Source organism: Pteronotus mesoamericanus, unplaced genomic scaffold, assembly GCF_021234165.1.
Source record: "Pteronotus mesoamericanus isolate MK-2021 breed Mesoamerican mustached bat unplaced genomic scaffold, CSHL_Meso_final contig_82, whole genome shotgun sequence".
Classification (NCBI taxonomy): Eukaryota; Metazoa; Chordata; class Mammalia; order Chiroptera; family Mormoopidae; genus Pteronotus; species Pteronotus mesoamericanus.
The window spans coordinates 845,970-864,101 of record NW_026555265.1 but is presented as its reverse complement, the minus strand read 5'-3'; the positions used below and the strand labels follow the sequence as shown (position 1 = coordinate 864,101).

At 37.6% G+C, this 18,132-nt stretch overlaps 1 protein-coding gene across 2 annotated transcripts in view; it reads right to left on the bottom strand.

Moving 5' to 3' along the window:
- SENP2 (SUMO specific peptidase 2) overlaps window positions 1–16,837 on the bottom strand; it is a 35,585-nt gene extending 18,748 nt beyond the window's left edge. Inside the window, exons 1-7 of one of the 2 annotated variants that reach the window (XM_054585073.1) lie at window positions 16,593–16,837; window positions 14,303–14,358; window positions 9,164–9,297; window positions 8,702–8,768; window positions 6,915–7,005; window positions 3,019–3,187; window positions 1,226–1,329 (exon numbers count right to left, since the gene is read on the bottom strand). In XM_054585073.1, the coding sequence (XP_054441048.1) occupies window positions 1,226–1,329; window positions 3,019–3,187; window positions 6,915–7,005; window positions 8,702–8,768; window positions 9,164–9,297; window positions 14,303–14,358; window positions 16,593–16,693 (722 nt within the window). In that variant the 5' untranslated portion in view covers window positions 16,694–16,837. Of the gene's footprint in view, window positions 1–1,225; window positions 1,330–3,018; window positions 3,188–6,914; window positions 7,006–8,701; window positions 8,769–9,163; window positions 9,298–14,302; window positions 14,359–16,592 lie in introns of those variants that run through there. The other variant, XM_054585075.1, reaches the window with a different exon arrangement.
- Window positions 16,838–18,132: the final 1,295 nt, after the last annotated feature.

The window sequence follows — 18,132 nt, the reverse complement described above, 5'->3', positions numbered from 1 at the left end:
CTAAAAATAAATAAATAAAATCTTTAAAAAAAAATTATGAGGATGTAACACAGCACCAACTGGGACTAGGATAAAAGGAGTCTAATCCTGATTCTAGTATTTCAGCCAAGTTACTAACCTCCAGTTGTTCTATTTGTAAAACTGCATGTTCTCAATCCCCAGCAACACCTTGACTAAAAGATCTTGTGTGATAAAACTCAGATTAAAAGATGGAAAATTTTACAAAATACACTGAAATGGATCCTTAAACAACCCATTAAAAGCAGGAATGTAAAAAGCAAAATAGGTTGACATGATAAAACCAAGAGTTCATGAAGCACACTGCTGCTTTCAACAGTGGCTATTCAAAATGGAGAAAATACTAGCATTCTGACTTCAACTAAGGTAATTAAAATTTTAAAAGTTCACAACCAAAATTAAAATTCCCAGACAAGTATTCCTTTGTTATTTCTGCACTCAACTAGCTATATAGTCTTGTGACTTTTTCACCTTCAACTTTGTTACATAATTTCTGGGACACCACTCTGTGTATTCTCACTTGTTAAAATAATCAAGTGTACCTCAATCCTGAACTCACATATTTTTTTTGTTCTCTTTTTACAAGTGAATATAAGGGCAGGCATCAACTCCTCTGTCATTCTCATCTATTTGCTAAAATCACTAGAGTATTTAATTAACAAGGAATCTTATAAGAATAACTTCTTATGACCTGGATGACTTTAATCTTATCTTCCAAAATGGAGGGGTTTCCAATTGTGCTAAGATGCATCCACTAAGATGCCTCAGGAACTTAAGTGTACATAGAAGGAGGGCGGGGGCGGGGGTGGAGAGACTGGGAAGGAGGGAAGGAGGGAAGGAGGAGCAAGCAGCAGAGGAGAAGAGGGAGAAGGAGAGGCAGAGAGAGACAGAGGTTATGGGAAATGTATATATTGGAGAGGCTGAAAAAACTGTTTTCTGATTTCAACCAGTGATTTCATTTTTCTATATCGGTTTCAAGTAAGAGTACATTTGAACAAAGAATTTGAAAGCCAGCAGAAAATTGTATTTTGTATAAGCACTATTTTATGTAATCCATTACTAGATACAATTTGTTCAGACAAATTACAAAGCTTGTTCTCTCAATGTTAATCTCTTTTTTCCCACAAAACCTTTCCTACCAATTTTCTCTCCAAAAACAACAAAATATATGTCTGACAAAGCACCGATGTTGTTAGCTCATCTTTACCTATGATGGGGTGACGTTATAGGAGGAACAGGGTTTCCATGAACACCTTCCTTAAGTCGTTCCAGTAACTTTCGGTACTTCTCTCTTTCCTCTTTTTGAACACCCTAAATAAAAGAAAGCATGTTGGGTAACTTCTAGCACACTAAACAGAATTAAATAATAGGCAAAGACTTAATAGGTCATAGATGGGTTTCATTTGTTAGCAGAGTGCTTTTAAAACTTCCTTAAATTGATTACTACTTTTATAAACTGAAAAGAAAATTCCAAAAATCTGGCCTCTTTTGAAAAACTGCATCAACAACCTAGAGCTAGGTAGGGCTAATTCCTTTAGACGGGCCACTCACTCCAGCCCACCTCACTCATTTACATTATCCCCTAGACCTTGATGGCATCTGAGTGCTTCACAGAAGAACTAGGTTAACCACAAAACAACTCAGCATAAATAATCCACTTGCATGTTCAGAGCTTCCATAATGTAACTGATCTAGCCAAAATCAACAATGATGTTGTGCGACCAGATGCAACAGATACTTGTTCAGCCCTTGTATTACTTGACCTCTCTCTTCAGCACCTCACCCCGAAGACTGCTCCTTACTTTCCTGGACAATACACTCTCCTGATTCCTTTTTATCGTCTCAGTCTCCACTGCAGATTATTTCTTCTTCTACCTGCCCAAAATGCCAATGGTCCTGCCCATTATCTCTTCTTATGCTACACTGTCTCCCTGACTAATATTTCAGCTCCCTTGATTTATAGAATACCAATAAGCAGAAGATTCAGGAATGTTTCACTAACCCTACCTTATTCTCAAAACTATAGGCCAGGTCACTTTGTATGTCTCACAGGCACTTTAAACAATGTCCAAACTGAAGTCACTTACTTCCCGCTAAACATCCAGGATATCTTAGACAGCGGCATGTATTTATCCAAGACTGAAACCTGGGACTCAGGCTCTTCCTGCTAACTTTAAATTATACTTAAACAATGACTCTGTCCTTGCTAATATCACCTTTTAATATTTCTAGAGTATATCCTGTGTATACCCTTTATGTGCTGTCTCGTCTCTTATTTCTCATCTAAGAGGTACCAAAGCCTACTTTATGACACCTCTCCTTAAAACCTCTCCAGTGCTGCAGTCCATTCCTCTCTCTGCCTACCTGTTTGTTCAGTGCAACTATTTATACAGGAGACCCTAGAGGACAGAACCATATTTTATTCAATTCAAACTGCTGACAATGGGCACCCAAGGAAGCATTTCTAAGATGAGCAAACCTAGTGGCTCAGAAAACCATAGGTGATGATCCTGGGGAATGACAGATACAGGATTAATTCTAAATGCTCCTGGACTAAGTGAAGACTTCAGGAGGGAAGTGAAGAGAAGCTTGTTGATGAAGATATGCTAAGTGCCCTAAAAAGGGAAAGAAAGAGCAGACATGTGCACCATCTGACTCCTCTTATTTAGTTAGATACTACAGTTTATAAAAGTAACTGACAAGTTAGAACAATTCAGGCACCCAAAAAGAATCTATAGTCTTATCCTTTTTCTTTCTTATAGTGAAAATATTCTGGAAATTGACTAAATTACATGTATATAGAACATCTCTAGAAGGATACATACAAGTTTCAGAGTCAAACAGGGTGGTAAGACCAGGTACAGAAGTGAGACTGGCAAGTTTATAGTCACTGTACATCCTTTTATACCTTTTAGGTTTTGTACTATAGTACATATATTACTTATCCCCCAAGAAATTCATAAAATAGTTTTGAAAAGAGATCCAGTTAAAAGGGCTTACCTCCTCCACAGTACAATGGGGACGCCTCAGACCCTTGCCGCCTTCTTCAGTAATCATCTCTGCTGAAACCTGTTCCTGAGGTTTCCACATTAAAGAACTCTCTGGATTGCCTCTGCTATGGCGGCGGCCACCTGGTCTTCTATTATAGCCTTCTGAGTTCAAAGTAAAACTGAAAGACAGAGAAGAATTTTTTAATTTATCACCAAACTACTTAAATTGCTGGAATCTAAGCATCAGACCATTCTGTGATTAGGCTTCCCAGACTAAGCTTGCTCCTGGCAAATCAGACAACTAGTATTCACAAAAGCTAGATGTATCTCTAGAGAAGAGGGCACCCCAGTACTGCACTATGGAACGCCTGTTTCTAAATGAGATCGGGCACGTTCAGGGTGGTATGGCCACAGACTGACCGTCTGTTTCCAGCCACCAGGGCTGCCACATGAAAGCCTATGCCTTCTTCATCCAGCTCAACTTTCCAACTCCAGCTCTGGAATTAGCTCCCCTATGACACATACCCTCCTCTCGTGCTGCACTTTTCCTTTACTCACTTGGCATCACTGGAATTAATTATTGATGTGATTAATGCCTATATCCCACCCCAAACTGAATTCCATGAAGACAGGGATTATATCCTTTTATCACTGTATCCTAGAACATGACCTAAGTAGAAAGGCACTCAATATCTGCTGAATGCTAAATTAATTAATATAAATTAGTAAATGCTCAAGAAATCAAAGTCATGAAGCTCCATCTCGTCATTGTTAACTGGTGAAAGAGCCTGCCTCCCCTGCCATTACCAATAATGGAACAAACTGACATCATATCCTTCTGGAGTGATGTTTTAAAAAGGATACACCATGTATATAATATTTTTACAAAAAGAGTTGCATAATCCAGCCCTGGCTGGTGTAGCTCAATGGACTGAGTACCAGCCCGTGAACTGAAATGTCGCTGGTTCAATCCCCAGTCAGGGCACATGACTGGGTTGTAGGCAGGTCCCTAGCTGGAGGCATGTGAGGGGCAACTGATTGATGTTTCTCTCCCTCTCTTTCTCCCTCCCTTCTCCTCTCTCTAAAAATAAATAAAAATAAAATCCTTTAAAAAAAAGCTTTCTAATCTAAAATAAATAATGAATAAATATCAGCCAAATTAAAGAACATTTTACAAATGTTTTATATAGGGTAGGGCAAAAGTAAATTTATAGTTTGAGTATGTGAAACACAAGAGTTTATTCTTGTATAATTAATTATTAATTTAATCATTATTTTTCATAAGAACAACTGTACACCTACTTTTCCCCTATCCTGTACTGTTTAAAAATATACATGCTATTAAAACAAAGTCTGAGGAGTTGTTCCAGATTAAAGGAGATTAATAAAACATGAAAATTAAATGTAATAAATGATCCTGCACCAAATTGTGGACCAGAAAAAATAGTAATCATTATTATGGATAAATTTAAGTAAGATTATATAATAGCATTATATTAAATTTTCTGATTTTTGTAATCTATGACTCCGTAAGTAAATATCTTCATTCTTAAGAAATAAATGCAAACACACTCAAGTATTTATAATTAAAATGTCATAAGTCTAAGACTCTCAAATGGTTCAGGAAAAAAATTATGTATATATGACAGAAAGTGAGAAAGAAACTGGCAAAATGATAACAACTGGTGATTCTGGGTCAAGTAAATAAAATACACAAAGTAAAAACTGATACAACTGGGTAAAAAAAATAAACAAGCCCACCATTACAGTAGGAAACACCAATACTCCTTGCTCATTAATCAATAAAAAAGTAGACAGAAAACCACTATGACCTGTAAAATATCAGCAAACTTGAGCTGACATTTATAGAACACTCAACTCAGCAAAAGTACACAATGCATATCACCCATAAAAAACCATATTCTAAGCCATGAAATATGTTAGAATTTAAAAGAACCAAAAACATACCAAGTATATTCTCTGACCATAATGGAATTAAACTAAATAACAGAAAGATATCTGGAAAGTCCCAAATTTTTGTATATTAATCAACAGACTCCTATACTTCAGAATCACTGGTTAAAATGAAGTAAAACAGAAATTAGAAAATATTTTTAAATTGAATGAAAATTAAAACCAGTATTTCAAAATGTGTGGGATGCAGCTAAAGCAATGCTTATAGAAACAATTACAGCATTAGATGCTTAGGGAAGTTCACCTCCAAGTATTTGAATATGTATCTCGCAAAAACAAGGGCATCTTTTGCATAACCACAGTACAATCACCAAGAGCAGGAACTTTAGCAATAATACAGTATGTAACATGTAGGCCATATTTAAGTTTCTCCAAAGATATTAAAAATATCTTTCATAGCAATTTTTCCCTATTTTGAGTCCAGTGCAGGAGCTTATGCTGCATTTAGTTGTCATGTATCTTTAGTCTCCTTTGAACTGAAACTGGTTTTCAGCCTTTCCCCATCTTTATAATGAAGAATACAGGCCTTAATCAGTTTTCTCATTCTTAGATTCAGATTATTGACTTTTGCAGGAATATGAATTAACTGATGATGTCCTCTTCAGTGCAATATATTTGGAGGTCACAATGTTCATTTGTCTCACTATAGGCTGCCTTAAACTTTGTTCCTTTGGTTAAGGGGGTGTCAAGCAGGTTTCTTTACCCTATAGTTACTATCTTTCCCTTTGTAATTAACAACTAATTTTTGGGGAGATATTTTGAGTTTATGTAAATACCCCCATCTCATCAAACTTTTACTTACTAATGAGTTCAATTAGTTCCTGTATGTATCAATTATTACTATAATATTGACAAAATGGTGATTTTCTATTTCTATCATCCCCTCTACACTTACTAGTGACATCCTACTATAAAGGTCTTTCCATTCCACAATACACACTTATTAGTATTTATATTCCTGTCTTTATTCATTTTAATGCTTAAACTGTCCCCTATTTGGCCAGTGAAAGCCCGTTCAAGTTTCCTCCTGTGTCATGTTGACATGTTCCCAGTTTCTGAGCACTCCTTTAATTTCTGGCACAGGATGTTCCCAACTTATTTGGTACTTTCTTGCCTAACTGTACAATCAACCATTTATCCAACTCCAGAGAACCCTAGTTTTTAGTTAGTGTCCCATCCTTAAATATGAGTGGAGAGCCAAGGTATTTGAATAAAGACTCTAACATGAAAGATAAGACCAAACATAAACCAAAGGGGGGAGGACATTCAGAGGAAGCAGACAAAGCAGAGAAGAAATTTTAAATAATTAACAACTTTACAGAAATAAGAAAAGACATTGCATCCTTACAAAAAGAACAAGATGCTTGGAGAAAGAAAAACCATGGGGAGTAGGGAGTAGGAGGATGCTTATAACTTAAAAGCTATGAAGCAACCGCCCCCTCCCAAAAAATCAGAAGAAGATTTTTTTTAAAGGGCAAGGGCAACAACAAAAAGAGAATATGTTTAAAAATTAGGTCAATGCAAAAGGTCTAATATCTAAGCAGTAGAAATTCTAGAAAGTGAAAACACAAAAAGGAGAAGAAAATTACTAATAAAGTAAGAACAGTTCAGTGAATGAAAATTCATCAGGGTAGACACATGATTTCTGCACGGTTCTGCACACATATTATACTTTTTAAACAGTTTAGAAGTAAATGACAATTCTCTTTCAAAAGGTTTTAAAAATCAGATGCTATGGGCATATAAAATGGCAGAAAAAGTAACAAGTTCAAGTTTCTCACTAGCTGTATGATACTCAGTAAGCCACAAACCTCAGAGCACTTACTTAACAAGATTACATAATAGAATAAAAGTAAGAATGCCTAGCTAGCAAGAGGGAGCACGTAATAAGCGCTAAGTTTCCATTTAAAGAAGGCAGAATTTAACACTTACCTAAAGGAAGGCAGGACTCTACGAGGCTGATCGCGAGTTACTGTCACTCTGATCTTTGGATAGTCACTTATTCCATTAGGAGATTTATTACCTATTTTAAAAATGCATTTATAATTGTAAAGAAGTAAATAAAAACAAAACACTCATGAACAATCTGCATTAGGGAAAAAAAACTGTATGTCAGTCTATATTGTAGAACTACATGTCTTATTTTTTCAAATTATATTACTTTATAGCACAGAGGTCCAGTACAAACTTTGTAAAGTTAAAGGAAAAGCAATAGTGCTTAGTTTGTCTTTGATCTCAGATAAATCATATGCAAACTTTTTTAGTTTTGCTTGCTGGGACCAATAAGAAGCATGAAAAACTCAATGATTACAAACCCCGTATAAGCTAATCAAGTTGAGTGGGTTTGTCAAATTATTCCTTCTTCCCAAGAAAACAGAAGTATTTTTAAATGAAAACCTGCCATATGTTACTAGCAGTTCGTCGGAAGCTTCTAATACTTGTCAGATGGCTACTATACTTCAAAAAACAGTAACCAAATTTTCATCAGCCACATTTTCTGCTGGAGCCATTTACAGGGGCTTGGAGTCCCTGAGGACTCCAAAATGCAAAGCAGCAAAACCTAAACTAACCTGAATTCATTTGTTTGCAAAACCTGACTTGAACTGATGTTCAATCTCAATGGATTTTCTGGAAATAATATTCAATAAACACAATATATCTAAAATAGGATAAATTCAGAATCCCCAACCACATTTCTAAAGGTTTCAGATAAGAGACTGTGGACTTCTTTCTATAAGAAACCTGCTCTAGAAATAACTGTGTTTCTTTCACTAGGCTATACAAACTCACAGAAATATAGTGCTGGTACCTCGGGCACAAGATAAATCTACCATCCCTTCCATATGTCAATTTTAATGGTAAATAATTTTAAACATTCAAACAATATGAACAGATTATGAAATTTAATTTGTATTGATTTTTTAAATAAGATTAAAGACTTCAAAGAAGTGTCATCTTCACCCCAGATCCCTTGGAACTAGATTTTCAGACTTAGGGATACCCATTTACTTTCCTTTTCTCCTCTCTGTCACCAGAGGTACTTTACTGCAAAAGTTTGTTTGTTTTATCAGTTCCTTAGCTTCTTCCACTTTCGACTTCTGAACCCACAACTTCTCTAAAAGCTTTTTCCCCTTCCTCTCAAACTTTACAAACCCACCTGCCTGGCAGAGATCACACCATTTTCAGGACTCTTGACTTCTTCCTATTTCCTGCCACCACAGCATCGTGTACAGTACATTCAATAATTACCATTAAACTTCAGGGTCTGGGTGACACAGAGGTTCCATAAATCTCTAATCCATAAAACCACGAGAACTGAGAATGTAAGGTTTGTCCTCAATCAGATGATGTCCTTCAAAGGTAGAGTTTTACTGTTTTTACTATTGCTATTTGTTTTGTTATTAAAGGTTTTATTATTTTATTATTCCTGATAATTTAGCACAGTGCCTGGCACACAGTAAGCTCTCAGGGAATGTTTGTGTTTTTTGTTTTGTTTTTTAATGAATGGAACTTGATCACATTAAGGACACTGATAATACAAGTAGAAAACACAGTAAATTCAAAGACAATTCTAAAGGAAAGCTATTTCTTTTTTAGAATGATAGAGAAGGTCTATGTTCTCACCCCAACCCAAATAAGTGCTTTCCTTTCATATTCTCAAAACTCAGAAAAGAGAGGCAGGAGGAGTTGAGGGAAACAAATATTTCTGACCACCTCACCCAGTTTCAGCATGTTGTTCCAGGATCCGGAACCTGTCAGTTCACAAGATGAAGAGTTCGAAAATACCTTAAAATCAAATAGAATGATCTCTGTAGAATATAATTTTATAATTTGTTTCTAATATGAAAAAAATTATTCTATCGTGATTATTTAGCTAGCTCACATAAGAAATATCATAAAACCAGAGGTTTAATTTGCAATGACTTACAAAATGTTACAATTCTGGGGTCTCCAAGCATACCTATTATTTAGTAATTCGGCTCTTTATAAATATTTTTTAAATATGTAATTTCTTAACTTCTAACATTTGGGCCTTTATATCAAGACTAATAAAGACATGAACATTTCTGGAAAGAAGTCATTCTACACATTAATTCCTAAAATGAGAACACTTCCCAAATTTAATTTTAATGATTAAGTACAAAAATCAGTAAGCCTAATGAGGCCCTAGCCCCACTGACCTCTCCTGAAGGGGCTGCATTCCGTGTTCCGTTACAAGCAGAAGTTACCATGGGCTTTGTGGTCAGCTTGAGTGGGAATCCAAATAAGCTGGCTGCATTGTAGAGGCTGTTTTTCACTTGGTGTATAAAGCAATCTAGAAAGTATAATATAGATCATACACAAATTACATATACATATAAATACAAAGTATTAAACTTCTGGCAAACAATAAGATTGTATCTTAAAAAGGTCCTTCAATTTTTATTAGGGGTCCTATTTTTAATCATTGAAATAAAAAGGTATCTGTGAAAAAGTGCTTTTTCCTACTTAGATAAATAGAATTCCAGTATTGTGATTTTAAAAAAAGATTTTATTTATTTATATCTAGAGATGGGGAGGGAGGGAGAAAGAGAGGGAAAGAAAATCAATGTGTGGTTGCCTCCTGTGCACCCCCTATCGGGGACCTGGCCCACAACCCAGGCATGTGCCCTGACTGGGAATAGAACTGGCAGCCTCTTGGTTCGCAGGCCGGCACTCAGTTCATTGAGCCACACCAGCCAGGGCCCAGCACTGTGATCTTTGGTTTAAAAAAAAAAAAAAAAAATATATATATATATATATATATATATATATATATATATATATTTGTGATGCTACAAAAACATGAAACCATCACTTTAACAAATCACACACTGATTCATGCACATAAAAGTCCTGAAACCACAACTTTCAAGCAATGAGTTCTCCTGAATATATAAAAAGAAATTTATACCCAAGAGACAGGGGCATAACTTAACAACTGGAGCTTATTGTTACTACATATGGCAGACTCCGACAGGAACTACTTTTTACTCACTGGCTTGTCCTTACTTCCTGGACAGGTAACAACACAGTTGTCCTAAACGACTACTTACTATGTGCCTATTGTATCTTGGCTACACCCAGCATAGAAATTAATGAAGTATTAAGATATACAATTTTTAAACATCTATGATAAAACAAAGCTATCCCTCTACTGGAGATATGTTGGTAGATTTCAGACTCACCCCTGCCAATCAAATATGAAGTTTACAAAATAGGTAAATAGCCCTGGATGGTGATGCTCAGTGGTTTGAGCACTGGCCTGTGAACTGAAAGGTTGCCAGTTTGATTCCCAGTCAGGGCACATGCCTGGGTTTTGGGCCAGGTCCCCAACTGGGGGTGTGTGAGAGGAAACTGACTGATGTATCTTTCACACATTGATGTTTCCCTCCCTCTTTCTTCATCCCTTCCCCTCTCTCTGAAGTAAATAAATAAAATCTTTTAAAAAAATAAGTAAATAAACATGAGGGAGGGGTAAATGTCAGTGTTTTCCCAACTGCCTCCCTTTATCTTACTTCCTACACTGATGATTTATTTTCTACAATTTCCAACCTATGTCCTAATTAAGGGTATTCCAAAGCACCAGTTGAAGAGAAAAAGATCATCACTTCAGCCACATTCAGCTTTAGAGAAAAATAGCCTGAAGTTGAAATGATGGCTTTTAAGCAACAAGCGCTCCAGAACATATAAGACAAAATACTTTCCAGAAAGATAGGGAAATAACTTAAATAGCAGGGAGAATGTGATAGCTGGGTAAAGCAGAATCCAGTTTGAAGTAATTTGTAACTAGAGAATAGTTAAACGAATGAAAGTTTGCAAATAACCTGTTTCTCATTTTAGGAATTAGAAAGAATTCCAGGTTATCCCTCTAATAATGTTGCGCTTTACGTGGGAGAAAAACAGCTTTAGGGATTGGTGCTTAACCCACAGGTTAACCCACACACAGTCATCCAAACCCAGAGGAAAAGACGTACTCCTCTCAACAACGCAGTTAAATAGTCGACACTAAAAAGTAATATATTACTTACTTTCCTATAAATTTTGTCAAAATCTGAGTATGCCCAAGATAATGTCAAAAGTTCTCATCGACTGGGAAAAAAAGGGAGGGGGCTGCCTCATCTGTAAAATGAGGATGAGACCATCTTACTTTCCTGAGACTAAGTGGATCTCATAAAATCCCTTTCATTTATAACTCATGAGCCTGAAATTCTAAGGCCCTCCTTCTTTCCTTTTACCTTTCACTCAAAAGCAACCAACAGAGAGTTGTACTGCCTGATATAATAGCCTATAGCCACATGTGAGCTACCAAAGTTCCAATTTAACTAAAATTAAATTCAGTTCCTGTCGCACTAACCCCACTTCAAGTGCTTAGTAGCCATCATGACAGATACTTCTATTGCATAGCACTGCTATAAACCTTTACAAACTTGCCAGTAAATATTACCTCTGCTACTCACTGCTTCCCCCTTGGCTTAGCTCCCCTTCTATAGTTTCTATTTATTGAAATCATGGAGGAAGAAGAGATCCTTAACACAGAAGTCTATAAAATGGACGATTGCCAGAATTATTTCAGGAAACTTCTGTAATTTCACTGTTATTATTTTTTTTACCCCATATGGTTATTATATTTTTCTTTAAAATTGACTCACTTTTTTTTGCTAAACAAATGTATTTTAAAGGCAACTTTTTAAAAATTTCAATTACAATTTACATTCAATATCATTCTGTATTAGTCTCACATGTACAACATAGTGGTTAAAAAAGGATGTAATTTACAAAGTTAATCCCCTGATATTTCAAGTAACCACCTGACCCCATATATAGTTATTAAGATACATATTCCTTATGTTGTAATTTAATTTACATCTCTGTGACTATTCTGTAACTACCAATTTGTCCTTGCTTAGAGAGGGGAAGGGAGCAAGAGAGTGAGAAAGAAACATCAGTCATTTGCTTCTCACAAGCACCCTGTCTGGGGACCAAACCCACAACCCAGTCAAGTGCCTTCGGCCTACGGAACGATGCTTCAACCAACTGAGCCACACTGGCCAGGGTCGATTTATACTTCTTAATCCCTTCGCCTTTCTCACCCAGTCTCCTAATCTCCCTCCCCTCTGGCAACAATCAGTCGCTTCTCTGTATCTATGAGTCTGTTTCTATTTTGTGTATTTTGTTCTTTAGAGTCCACGTAAGTGAAATCAAATGGCATGTCTTTGTCTGACTTATTTCACTTAGCACAATACCCTCCAGGTCCATCCATGCTGTCACAAATGGTAAGATTTCATTCTTTTTTATGGTCAGGTAGTATTCCATTGTGTATATTTACCACAGCTTTTTTATCCACTTGTCTATTGATGAGCACATGGGTTACTTCCATATCTCGGCTATTGTAAATAATGCTGCAATGAACATGGGGGTACATATATTCTTTCAAATTAGTGTTTTGGGTTTCTTTGGATATTGAAAGGTAATTTTATATTACTATTGTGAATGTAAAACAGCGTTATTTGCCTTGAAAACACTGCCCTAGCCTGTGTGGCTCAGTTGGTTGGAGCATCATCCTGTAAACCGAAAGGTTGTGGGTTCGAGTCCCCTGGTCGCAGCATATACAAGAGGCAACCAATCAATGTTTCTCTCTCATATTGATGTTTTTCTCTCTCTGTGTCTCTCCCTCTCTCTCTAAAAGCAATGAAAAATGTTCTCGGGTGAAGGCTAAAAAAAAAGAAAAAAATAAGAAAGAAATGAAAACACAACATATTACATCCTAGCTGACCCTTGAATAATACAGGTTTGAACTGTGCAGGTCCACTTACTCTCAGATTTTTTTCATTACTGTGAATGTATTTTTCTCTTATCATTTTTTCTCTAGTTTACCTTATTGTAAGAATACAGTACAGCATATAATATGTACTATAAAATACATGTTAATCAATTATCAGTAACGCTTCCAGCCAACATAAGGCTATTAGTGGTTAAAGCATTGTGGGGGAGTCCAAAGTTATACGTGGATTTTCGACTTCCTGGGGCAGTCAATTCCTCTAACCCCCATGTTGTTCAAAGGTCAACCACGCTATACAAGTACTGAAGACCAACTAAGCATTCAATCAAGATTTTCTCCTTAAAATAAGCAGAAATTTAAAACAACTGAAAAGATTACAACTATCTTAGTACATAACATAATTCAAATGTTACTAATACTACCAACATTGTACCTCCTAAATCATTTCCTGGCTGTTATTTATCCTGTGCTTTGGGAAATATCGGCCTGATGAATCTGGATATTCCTGGCACTCAAAGTCTTCCATAATTTGACCTCTCTCTTGCCAACTTTTTTTCCTAAGTTCTCTTCACTAGTGCCTGAATAGCACAACTTTCCAATCCTATTCACTCTACCTAGAAAGCTTTTCCTTCCTATTGCTCTCTGCTGATACCCTATCCATCCTTCAAGATCCATCTCACATACTAGCTCCTTCATCAAATATTCACTGAGACTCTTAACCAGCTCAAAATTGGACAGTATTTTGTTACTACCTTTCTTATTTCATTATCATATTCTCATTGACACTGGTATTACTTACATGCTTATCTTATATTCATCACTATATAATCATTTACCCTTGTAATTATAAGGTTTTTAAAAATAGAGACCCTGTCTTACTCATTTTTTATTTCCTGTAGAACCTAAGTCAGTACTTAGCAGTAAGACAATGCTCAGTAACTAGTCATTAGATTTAAGTGAAATCTTAACACAGATGTGTCCACTCTTATTACAATATCTGGAGGTATATCCAAATTCACATGCATTTTTGAGAAAGAGGAAATTATAATTACAAAATCCCATTGTGCCTCTTCCCTCTACTATAATTTTATTCTTTTCTATCAAATGATGTTTAGCCCTTCAGATTATAAGGAAAAAGGAAGTAAACAATATGGGGCAACACATTAATTAGATTGATTCTCTCAGCTATCTGAACCAGATGATTCAGTTTGAAGTAGTTTTACCAATATTTCCTCCTCAAATTTAAAAAGCAACTTTTCTTTATAGGAAGATTTAGAATTTTAGAATGTATATTTAAAAAAAAGAGCTTTAAGAAAATATATATTCAACCTTCAAGGCTTATCTAGAAAGACACTTAATCCCCTGGTAAAAGTGGTTACCTCCAGAAAAGATAACTGAGTAGAAGAGAGACAGGAAAGAGACTTATTTTTCACTTCATATACTTTTCACCTTTTGAATTCTGTTACATGCATATAGTTTTCATATTAAAATACTAATTTTTAAAATTAATATTCAATACCTAATCTTGGTCTTTTGGCTGGTATTTCATCAGTGTCCACTGCAGAGAATGAAGTGCTAAAAAGAGAGATAAAAAATGTATATATATGCACATATACACACACAAGATCAAACTGATGTTTTAAAAGAGAATACTACTCCATAGTACGACTTCACACTATCATTTCAACTATTTGAGAAAAGCCAAAAACTCCCTACTGTATAGTAATCTGTAATCTGGCTAAAGTACAAACTTGAAACTGGCCAGAAATCACTTGGCTTAGTAAGTGAACAGAGGTAAGAACCTAGGTTCTTCTCTCTAGAAATGGTTTAAAAACAACAAATAATTTCCTTTTGAAAGATGACATCCTCCCTACAACCCTGGCCAAGTAGCCCAGTTGGTTAGAGAGTCACCCTGACGTACCAAGGTTGTGGGTTCAATCCCTGATCAGGGCACATAGAGGAATCAACCAATGAATGCATAAGTAAGTGAAACAAAAAATTGATGTCTCTCTCTCTAAAAATCAATACATAAAAATTTTAGAAAAAGGATGACCCCTTGAAAGACCGTTCTTAGCTAGAAAAGCTGTTATATATATAACTGCATTTTTTGGAAACAGTGGTAGTGAAGAATTTGAAAATTGAGAAAAGATATTGGACGTATAGCTCAACAATGTTAAAGGTTCATGGTACACTATAAATCATCTTTACTTTTATTTTTTTATTGTCGACACTTTTACAGATGTCCTAATTTGATAATCTCCACCTATAATCACCTTTCTAAAGATGATTGTGATTGATCTTATTTACAAAAAATGAACAGAATAAATCCCAGGAGAATACCATTCCATTCATTATTTTAAACATCCCAATAAGACCTCCTGGCTTCATTTTGAATGAAAAATGGCTTACATTGAGAAGAGTTGTTTTAGGTTAAGGTTGTGCGGTAAGAACTGGGTTTTCATCCCCAAACCACTGCTTCCCTGTCTAGCAGAGATTCGTAGCAAAGAGAGGACAGGGGTAAACAAAGTTCACATTCCTTTATTTAATAAACATGTATCAAGTACCTATCACCCACCAATCTCTGCACAGGCCTTTTTGGTAGAATAAACAAATCCTATCCATATATGGTAAGCATTATTCTATTACAAAATGTTCTCAAATGATCCTTATAACAACCTTACAGAAAAGTGGAAAGGAAGAATAAGGTGAAACCTTGATCTCTCTGGAACACATCAACATTTTACTTCTTTTTTTAATCTTCACTGGAGAATATGTTGATTTTGCCGGGGAGGGAGAGGGGCACGCCACCGGGAATGGAACCCACCAGTTTGGGAGTATGGGAGGATGCTCCAACCAGCTGAGCCACCCGGCCAGGGTTCAACAGTCTAGTTCATCAATAATCTGCACTCTCAGATTCATATATTAATCATCTTATTCTCTCAAAACCCCAAGAAACTGCCCTTCAACGATCTTGAGGCACAATAAAAATTTTTTAAAAAAAGAAAGTAAGTTTGATCACTAAAACTGGGGGCAGGGAGACCGCTGTATAGAATTGGTGTGGTATTTTATTCTCTAGATTAATTCTTAAGCAAGGGGGCTCACACCATGAAATAACGGGACAAACCAAGGGGTAAGTGCTAAGTAAGGACTGCTTTTAGTTCCCCAAAAATGTTAACTTTGAGTATAGAACAGTGGTCTTTTTAAAGGAATGAAGTACCTTTTTTTCCCTTCATACACTAATTATAAAGCAAAGAACCACTCTCCCTACCTCTCTCCCCAAACACACACACACAGTTTGACAGCTGTTTCAGAACAAGACAGCTACTGTCTCGGTGCTAAGAGAACAGTATTTGCAGCCAAAACGGTTTTGGGCAAGCCACCAATCTAATTTCCCTTAACTGCAGTTACTGCCAACAGATGACACTTGGGAGTGCGCTTTGTAAGCAGGGAGCCAAAGCAAATTTTTGGTTTTCAACCTAAGAGCGGTAAAGTATGATAAAGCCCCATTTATTGACAGGAAGCAGCATGGACTCTGACAAGCACATCAAAAATCCTAACCATTACCTGCCACTCCGAAGACAACTAGCTCCTTCCATTATCACGAGCAGCATCCGCACAGGATGAAGGAAGCTACTACGTCACCGGGACAACCGCGACCCGCACCCCTACCACCGCGGCCCAGCTACGCATTTGGGCTGAGTTTAGGCTGAGCCGGGCCTGCCTGGCTGGATCAGCGATCTCAGCAGAGCCTAGGGTGGGGGAGGGGAACGGGGACAAACAGGCCCGCACTCAGCCCCCGCTCCACTCACCTGTTCGAGCGCCGCCTCTTCAGGAGGGTCCGGGCAGGGGGCACCGGCCGGTCACAGAAGCGAAAAATGGTGCCGAGAATCCTAACCAGCCATTTGTACATACCAAGCCTAAGCAGCAGCGGCGGCCGACACACCCCGAGACACAAACCCCAGAGCTGTCGCCGCCGCTGCCGCTGCCGCCGCCGCCGCCTTCGCCGCCTCAGCCACCACAGCCAAGGTTCAGTCGCCGACTTGTGACGCGATCTGAAGGCCCACAGATACAACGTCCCCAGGGCTACAGGAGGACCCCGCCTGCCACCGCTCTTGACGTCACCCCCTCCCGCCCTACCGGAAGGCATCTTCGTCCTCAATCTGCGCATGCGCAGCCTAGGACCCACCTCCTGCAGCACAGCCCCAGCCCAATCATTGAAGAGACCGAAAAGGGATTTGGGTGGGGTTTTCCCTTTGGCGGAGCCAATCCTGAGACGGCTCGCGGGACAAGGCCCACCGGCTACATGTGAGGCTTCTACACCAGGAAAGGAGCGCTCCGAGGGCCTGAAATACAGTAGGTACTCAGTAAATGTTTGATTAAGCAAAATAAAGGTAGGTCAGGTTAATTGACAAATGTTTACCATGCTATCTCCGTATTTGATTACACCTTGTACTCGACATGAACTGTCACCTTCATTTCTCTCAGCAACCGCAGGCAATGAAGAGTCTTGTGCCAATTTTTAATAAAAATGGAAATCGAGGCATAGGGCGATTAAATATTTTGCCTAAATTCACAAAGATAATGGCATAGCTGGAATTTGAACTGAGGTCTGAGAACCAGCGCCAGTCACCCGCCCTAGAGGTCTACTGGGAGAGACAAGACTACAAATTACAAGACAACTGGCTGCTGTGATAAAGGTGTATGCAAAGTACAGTAGGTGCCAGAGAAAGGGAAACCACTAGCAGGGGAGACGGAGAGGGCAGAACTCCAGGAAAGCTTCAGAGAAGCTTAAGAATTAAAAGGTACGTGTGGCCTGCTAGTAGCTACTAGTCTCCTCCCCTGGGCAGACAGGGAGTGCTGTTAATTACTCTCTGGTATCTAGAAGTCACATTTCTGGTTAATTATCAACAACAGTAAAAGTACCACCCTACTCTGCGATAGAAAATCCAATCCCCACCCCCCAGTGCTGGGAATCTTCACTGGTTTTCTTATCCAACAAATTCCTCCCAGTCTGCACCTGATCCTTACCTGTGATTCAGTTAAGGCCTGACTTCCAGACTTGCTTTAACTTCAGCACAAGCACTCCCCATTAGAGCCTCATCCTTTGTTCAATAATTAGTGTTCCGGAATTCTGGTAGCCACCCTCTAGAACTCCAGAACCACCAGCTCCCCAACTGTGGCTACTACCACTCTGGCTTGGGGACAGGAGGAAGTTCCTACATGATGGAAGCAAATCTTAAGTGTGGACATAGGCCCCCTCCCTTAATTCCCTAAAACACAGCTAAGATTGTTACTGAAAGTTTGAGAATATTGTAATAGGAGAATTACAAAGTTTAGAAGATTTATAAG